At 40.0% G+C, this 9008-nt stretch overlaps 1 protein-coding gene across 1 annotated transcript in view; it reads left to right on the top strand.

The window, feature by feature from the left end:
* The first annotated feature begins 493 nt into the window (after window positions 1-493).
* The window catches only part of LOC131879961 (uncharacterized), a 20768-nt gene continuing 12253 nt past the window's right edge, over window positions 494-9008 (top strand). The window contains exon 1 of the mRNA XM_059226464.1: window positions 494-823. Coding sequence (XP_059082447.1) covers window positions 550-823 — 274 coding nt within the window. The 5' untranslated portion in view covers window positions 494-549. The remainder of the gene's footprint in view (window positions 824-9008) is intronic.

A 9008-nucleotide genomic window follows, 5' to 3' on the forward strand; every position in this document is an offset into this window, starting at 1 on the left:
ACATCAGACGTTATTTCATTATTCTGAGATCTTTTTGACTGGCTGAAACAAATACCAAAACACCAAAAAAGACGGATCGTTTTGGTACAAACGTTTCCGGGCTCAGAGGCCAAATTTATGAGATAGCGTCACTACTCAATAGCTCGCCACTCGTGAATCGTTGTTTGTCCTCAAATTCAATGGGTATCTTTTGGGCTTGTCATGCTGACTCGATTCGCGTAGTACTTGCGTCTGCTACACTCCTTGCCTTCATTCGCATATCCCCTCTGGTATGACATTAAAAGCCCATTTACTACGCGACAACTCTTGAGGCGTTGGTTCTTGGCGAGGCTCATCTTCAAATTCCTTTATTCGTTCACCTGCATACCAGGTACATTCCTCGTACAACTTCCTTGGAAGTGCCATATTCGCTTTTGGCCCTCCCGTCACTCGTCTTCGCATTCTTCTTTGCGCAAAGCGTGGCGCGAAAGTCATCAGTCGCCACTTGGTTTTCGCTCAAGTCACATCCCTCATCGCGGAAAGGGAAAGGATCTGTGATTGCGTTTCGTTATGAGGGTGTTTTCGATAGTGCTCATATTGGTCATTGGCCTTACATTGGCCAATGCTCAGTTCTTTCGCGCCTTAGCCAACCTGTTTCGACCGGTCCAGAATTTCTTTGGTGGAATGGGTAATTTCTTCCGAAGAAGGCCTCGTTTTCATGATGATGGGACCCAACGACCCGTTGCGTCAGGACGGGATGAGCTATTCCCCACAGATTGTGGTCGGGATCCGGATAAAGGCACTGGCAAACTTTGTTTCCCGGATGGCATCCTATGCCAGAGAAGTAAGCATCAAGAATATCATCAATATTAACCTATTTGATTCAATTAACTGTATGATAAGAGGGTTTGAAAACAAGTGCTGCAACTTATCTGAAACAAACATTCGGCAGAACTTGTGACTTTGAAACACTTTCAGTCTCAACCTTTAATGGCTCAAGTCACGGAGTCACTAGATAATGGTTATGTGTTGACAGATCAGGATATTTGTCGCATCTCTTTGTTCGTGATTTCAACCAGACAAGCAAATCACGTTAAGGAAGTACGAAGTCAAGCGTCTTCGTCATAATTTAGCACAAAGATCATCTTCAATTGAGAATCGCCCTCGCCCAGTTCACTGTGTCTGATTGCTCTTTGTTACAAAGAAAAAGATGAAGACACATCCACGGTTTTCGTCAGATAAATTGCCCGTTGTATGAGAACTCCATTCAGCAACTTAAAATGCTTGGCTGTGATCGTTAGAACGATAAATGGAGGTAACGGTGCTAATCCTTAACGACATCACCTTAATCCTTCCCATTGAAAGACTGCATTCGTATTGCTGACCAGGATCTTGAAGTGAAGGTAAAGCGAAAGTACCTAGGGGGAGAGTAGGGACATTTAAAATCATTAATACTTTCTACTAGGAATTATCTACAATCACGATCGATTTAATCCGGATTTCATGCATCATTCGTCTATCCTGGTTGAATTTCCGTCATCGTCATTCCTACTGTGGAAGATGATTCCTTCCTGCTCTCAATCTCTCTCTACTTTCATCTTTTTTGGTTAAATAATCCATGACTCTTGGGTTGGGCGACAGACATTGTTTTCTATCCCAGGACATGAACTGCATGTAATAAAGCAGACTCGTCAAGTTTAAAACACATGATACCAGATCCTTTCAAGCGGTTTTACTCCAACCAAGGCAATCAAATGACGTGAAACCCTGCGGCAAATTTGAAAACTTCTCAAGGAAGATGATTCTATTTCGTATTGATATACGGAACATCATCATTAATAAGCAATGAAATTCGACCCATGAGCATTATGCAAAGTCCCTTTCACAAACATAATTAACGCACTTAAAGTTCAAGCTTAAGGCGAACATTTCACGGGCTTCATAATGTTAATATTCATGAAAGGTAAGTTGCCTGAAGTAAAAGGAACACAATGATATTATTATGATATTTTTTCAAAACAATCGTAGCAATGAACTTACTTGACTGCAAGCAACGCAACATCCGTTGTCAAGAATCAATGAAGGGTGTTTATTTTCGGAAGCATTCAAAAGTTCGTGCCCTAGCACATCTCCTCTCCCCCTCATGCAGTTTTACGGATGTGACTATCACCTGCTGTCATTTCATGTTGATGTTGTCGGCTGTCCTTCTAATGCATTGTTCAACGTTCATGGTAGATAGATAATCAACAAATCTAAATGCAAATGATGCCTCTTCCGTCCAGCTGTTTTCAAATAAAAACTTGGAGCAAAAGAATGGGATAATCGAATCATCTATGGACTTGGATGATCGACCAGACAAATCGGTGTTGCCTCGTTATTGCGTGCTTGTGTGGGCTTCAGACCCCGAGTCAAACCATTATCGTCATCATCTCTATTGGTCGGACGTGGGCAAAAATAGCCAAGTAAACACATCCGTTCAATGGACACCAAAAGGTGAAGAAGAAGCGTCAACGATAGCGCCTGCACTCCCGCTTCGTGAGGTGAGTGACTTGGCGTTCAAATATTTACATTAGTCATTATCTCAATACGCATTGACGCATGAACGCCTACGTTGGCAAAGGCAAGCCATAGCTTGTCAATTCGAACTTGAGTCCGCAACAAACACACAAATTGGTTTTTGTTTGTCCCCAAAAACATTCTCCCCTGGCCTGGTATGGGAATGAATTGAGTTCTTGTTTGCCTCTCACTCGTGAACTTGAAGAAGGGCGGTTACTGGATTTCGAATTTCCCGCGTCCTTGAAGGAATTCGCGCCAGAAAAAAGGAGACAAGCCGGACAAACAGGCGAGAATAGAGGAAAGTCCAGTCGAAGCTATCCAGTTGATTTCGGGGGTTCTTGCTTCTTATTTATCGTAAAGTGGACAAGGTTGAACAAGTTATGCAAGTGAGGTTACCTTGAATCCCTTCCAAGCACATGGGAAGTGTTTAATTGTCTTTGCTGCATATTAGGCATATCCAAAATTAAAAGGATGCAGAACGAATTGCCGAAGAAACAAGGTTTGTTTCAAGCACTTCCTCGTAAAAATCGCTTTGTTTTCTCCTTCCACATTCTCAGACCTCGACCTTGTACCATTAAATGAACTAGAACTTGTAATGAGCTTCCTGTCGGGTTTGATCCAACCCTCCTATTGAAATCTAGAGCAACGCTTTATACTAGCACCAATTGTGTGGGGCGTATCTTGGGAGGTTGCATCATCACTAATGAGTTGGTGAAGAGCATGTCCTGACACGATTATGTCACGATCAAAGCGAGTCATTTCGTTAAACATCAGGATCATCACGGAAATTAATCCATTTTCCAGAGAAAAATCCACATGATTTATCAATGTTGCCATCAAGTACGTCACAAAGAAATTTGGCAATGATTTGGCGCTCAATGAGACTGCCAAATCTTGGGTTTTGGGAGTCCATGATCTAAAAGTGATCAGTGCCGTGTCATCTTCATTTTCTCATGTCGTCGTGATACCAAGCCTGATTCAAGGCTAGAAGACCAAGTTAGATTATGCCGAATTGAATTTAATGGAAACGATATCCTCTTTCCTATTCTCTCAATCGGAAATCAGCTGACGAAAGCGAGCGATCAACAAAGTGTCCCTGACTTGCTCTCACATGTCCTTGGGACTGAAAACAAAAGCGATGAAAAATCCATGTTAGATGATGATCAGCTTGAGTGTGCCATGAGATAAATCTTTAAACTTGACACAAGAACGGAGGCGGGAGTGCAAGGGGAGATCCTTTTTGATCTCAGCCTCTCATCAGGGGTTGAAAGGTTGCAGAAGAGTGGCTCATCATTTCCAACACCGGAACCCACCTATTCATTCACCACATTGAAGACTTCCCACTTGGTGGAAACATGCAGTAAGGCACTTCCAACGAACCACACCGTGTGGTAATTGATTTGATTAATAGTCAAAATATTGGCAATCAATCATTAGTATTTTTTGTTGGGCCGCACGCGGGATCTTCCGGTTTTATCAATGCCCAAGGTGTCAAGTGTCAACGTCAGTGTTAAAGAACCCACGTGACCTTACAGAAGGCGTCACTGTTTTTGTCCAGAGTCTACCAAAGGTGCAAAATTGCAAATAAATTTCTTGAAAACGTCCTGTCCCGAGTCTCGCCTCGAGAACTCTTGTGTGGAATCATGTGTCGTAGTGATTGATGACTTGACTTAGGACATGCGAATATTTGACTGATCTATTGAAAAGTCTGTTATGAGATTTTGCCCCAAAGTCGGTGTGATGTCCTCTAGACCTACGACTGGTTGGTCCAAGGTCGGAGGAGGTTCAAACCATAAGGTAAACAAGTAGACCTTAAAGATACAAGGTGGGGTTCAATTCGTGCTTGTCTCGGAATTACTTGGATCGTTCGTTCATTCTCTCGAGTACTGTGCTTGAGTTCGTTACAAACCAGGACAGATGAATAATTGGCTTTACTCGAGCAAGACGACGGTTCTATGCCACATGTTCCACCGGATGAGCAAATCAGTCGGCCCATTTCAACAACACTTTTGATGGGAAAACACGATGAATTCATGGGCAATCGTGCCATATGGTACAATTTTCAAGGCACGACATTCCTGCCTTGCCTCCTGTTCGATCCCAAAAACGTACTTTCGGAGAAAATCTCTGTATTACAGTACCGAAATACTTGACATTGTACGTAGTGAAAGCTATGCTTATCCAAAAAATAAAAGTAAACACGAAATTCAAAGCCTGTGGACGAGGAAAGAGTTATTCATGAAAAATAAGGGAATAGATAAACATAACTTAAAATAAACGCGAAAAACAATGTTAATACTTAACTGCACATTAGAATAGGCCACCTAGCAAAAAGTAAGCCACTTCGCTCATTTTCTTTTTTGAATTTTCTATTGGAAAAGAAAAAAAATGAAATTTCGTTTACATCTCAATTGTAAAGACATACCAGATCCACAACGAGTTGGATGGCGCTGCATGCTTTTACTGGAGCATCATCTTACAATCTTGAAGTAAAATAGGTGCCTGTTATGTATCTATCAATCTCAATTGGCCTTGATGATTTGTTCATACCATGCTTAGTTTAGAGATGGGTGAAAATTCCAACCGCATATTTTGCACATTTTATGCAATGATTGGCCAGACTGCATATTTTCCCGTATAGCGATTGCTTTCGTTTATTTTGAATCTTTTGGGTGACAGAACTATAAAATCAAACAAAAAAGTGTCCCTTCACACTCTTGGGAAATCAATGGCGTACCTTTCAAAACAGAAAAAGTATAAAAAAGTAAAAGTCACATTATTAAACACAATTTTTGAAGGTTTCCAAAACCGAGTTGTAAAGATCGAGCATTCAAGCTCAGCAAAAAATAGTCCATAAACAACTACTTCTGTCTAAAAGCATGAATAAGTAAAAATGTGCCATCTAATAACAATACCATGATAGATAATCAATCATTCCTTTCTTGGATGAATGACCCGACCTGTAATTCAATTCCTTAGAAAAAAACTATCATGCACCAAAAGATCAAGTGATCTAAAAAAGTGGTGGTGACAAGATTTTCTTTTTTCCCTTCAGTGTCCCATTTGCCGTGTCAAAATCCGTTAAGGTTAAATTTTGCCATATATTTTGCCCCCAATATCCCCCTAGTTTTCCAAGTCAGTATCAGTACGTTTAGAGGTGGTAGTGAAGGTAGTATAGCTGAGTGGTCTGAAAGGCGTCGTTGACAAGGCAATACTTTTCTCCTCATATGAAATGAGTTCGAAGCCTGGCGCCTCATATTCACATTTTAAAGAGGCGACTTCGGGAACTGGGGTTAGTGCAATTTCTAACATGACAGAGAGAAAGAGAGATCCCTAGCTCCATTCTCCTCCCCGACTTTTCTCTTATGGAAACTTTTCGATTTTAAACACTCCCACAGACGTAGAACCAATATGATACAAACTGCGACACTGTCCATTTGAATTTGAAAATGGATTCTGTAATAACCTACTTTGTTGGCTGGTCGAGGATAACCCTCCAACCACAGGTTTTAGGCTTTTGTAGGTAGTGCTAAAAAATTACAGATTCTTGCGGTTTCTATGATTGGAACACCAAAATCTTGAAAGTGCTCTGAACTTTTTACAACTTTGGGTCAAAAACATCCTTATGTGGTCATTTTAGATGCATTTTTTTGAAAATGTTTTGAAACAAAATTGAAATGCAGACTGGTGGGTAATCATTTCTTCAATCAAATGTGTGCCAAGTTTTGATGATAGTCTTAAAAGAGCAAAAAATACCTTACGGCCCAAATTAGTCCCAGCCGCCTAAAACTGCTCAAACAGGCCATATGACACTCTTTTTAACGTTGGCGGTTGAAAAATAATGGAACAACTGAAACCAGTCACAACAATTCCTTATTCTGACGTATTCTTTGAAGAGATCTACTTTTTATGTTGAACAACTATTAAAAGAGTTGATTGGGAATATCAAAAAGAAAACGGCAAATATCTGCAAATTGAAATGCATATTTTTGCAATTTTGGCGCATAAATAAAGAAATTTTACGTATTCTATCTGCGTACTTTGGGAAAAATTCTTGCATATTTCCTCCATCTGTAATGCATAACATCTAATCTTTTCTAGTACTTTGAAAAGTCATCTTTTTAACTTTTAACATTTTAGTTAATCTTTTGACCTCGTTTTATAACGAACCAAAATTGATTATAACCTATTTTTGCTGTTTGTCATTGTAATGGGTCCTTCCTTGGAAGAAATTTTAAGACTGTATAAGCAAAGTTGTATAATATAGGAACTTTTTTGATCTTCCAGTGCCCCATTCAAAAAGTTGAACAAACACATAACGCAAGTCGTTCAGGGCTGAGTATTCATTGAAAACAAAACACAACACTAACATGCCGCTTGGTAACTTTCAAGTATGCTCTCGAAAGTTTTCAAGATGGTTTTTGACAATAACAGATCGAGAGGAACATCTTGTTTTATTAAAAACGTTGGGTGTCGCTCAAAAAAGTATAACTTGCCACTTCAAGTAAACTCAATGACAAAAAGTATTGAATATCAAACACATTACAGTAGTCGTGTTAGTTTCACTTAGAAGAGAACATCTATAATCAAATATAAAGCGTCTACTTACATACATTAAAATACATACTACATATACAAAAACATATTACATACATTCTTTATTTTTTGTACCAATTTTTTTTTTTTATATATACCGGGTGCGGCGCATATAGGTGTGATGCTCTTGCCGGCAATACTAAAAAAATCGTCTTGCCATTTGTGTTGAACGGATTCATTTCATTTTTGGTTTATGAGTAGCTAACACTTACATCTACAAGTGTGCGAAGTTACAGCGCGGTACGACCAACGAGACGGAGTACACGTTGGCCCTGTCGTAGACCATGCTCTAGCTACTGGTGCTACTGAAGACGGAGCTGCACAAGCTGAACGCAAGGTCGGAGAAGAATTTTAAATAAAATAAAAATTGTAGAGCGTGGTTTGATTTATAATTTGCACTACTTTTTATTGTTGTGTGACGTATTATCACAGATTCGCGAAAAATCGGAAAATTTCAAGATCTCATCCTTCTTCTCCACCCGGTCCTTGCCCTTGGGCCTGCCAGGCTCGGGAGCGTAGTCAGTGGTCCCACAGGCCTGGTAAGCCTTCCAGGCCTTGTAGACGGAGTTCTTGTGGACGCCCATGTCCCTAGCAATGGCCGCCTGGCTCTCCCCAGCCAAGATCCGCGTGACAAAGATTTGACGCAACCTGTTCGGCGACATGTTGCGGCGAAGTGTTTGTTATTACGCAAATTTGACTTTTCCGAAAGTTTCAGACAATTGCTTTGGGAAACCNAACTATTATTCCAAGGTCTTTAACGGAGCTTACTGATAAAATGGGCTTCAGGCGATTGTCGGTGTAAATTGGCTTGTCTACTTCATTTTGGTTGTACGTCATGAATTACTTCCGTTTATTTTTGGATTCTATGCTAGCTAAAAAAACACATATTAAATCACCAAAACTCCATGTGATTGAGAACTTCTTGCACACTTGATCTGGAGTGCTTCTCTTAAATAGCATTCATTTTATAACATTGAACCAAAATGACCAACTAGGCGCATTGAGGATATTTTTATTTTTTAATAATGTTTATTGCGAGAATACGTCCCATGTGACATTATAGGACAATTAGCTAAAAATTGCTGAGCTGGGAACTTGGTTCCAACAGTGGGCGCCATTCGAGGCGTTGTGTCCACCCGAAATATTTGTTAGGCGAGACCCGGGAACGAACCCATGAAACTGTGCATGGCTAACTTGAATAAGACGTGTTATTCAACTGCGCCAACCCATCCAATCCAATTTAACTTCGATAGATTTGTCTAATGTGTCATTAAATTTGTTTCAAGTGACATGGTACTTTTTGAGTACATCAGAGCATTTTTGAAAGTTACCAAACAGCATTCTAAGCTAGCACCTTAAAAATGAGTTTTTGATAATAGAAGAGGGCAAATCAATTTCACGGAGTTATACTTTCATTGATTCACGCAACCTCTTCAACTGTATCTTGGTTTTACGCTCGTCAGTAGCAGTCACTAGGTCAAATGAGGTATGTTATAAACGTACAGTCGAACTTCGATTTAACGGTATTGCCCGTCAGCGGAGGACATATCTTTAAATTGAGACTTGCTATGAAGTAAATATAAAATTTGGAAAGCAGCAAAAATATCGTTAAATTGAGATTCGTTAAATCGAAGTTCGAGTGTACTAGGACTTAAAAAGTCAGGACAATTGATCGCTAAATGTACTAGAGATAAGATTCGATAGGTGACAATTGCTAGGCGACTTCAGATACGACACGGCAAGGCAGATAAATCAATATCAACAAAACCCCGGCTACATGCTAGTTCTGAAATCAATGCCTCTTGTCATTTGCCGCATTTTTTCTGATTCTTTGGTCTGTGTGTTAATACAAGGACACTAAAGCAAGGAAACGCCAC

The sequence above is a fragment of the Tigriopus californicus genome, chromosome 1 (assembly GCF_007210705.1).
Source record: "Tigriopus californicus strain San Diego chromosome 1, Tcal_SD_v2.1, whole genome shotgun sequence".
Classification (NCBI taxonomy): domain Eukaryota; kingdom Metazoa; phylum Arthropoda; class Copepoda; order Harpacticoida; family Harpacticidae; genus Tigriopus; species Tigriopus californicus.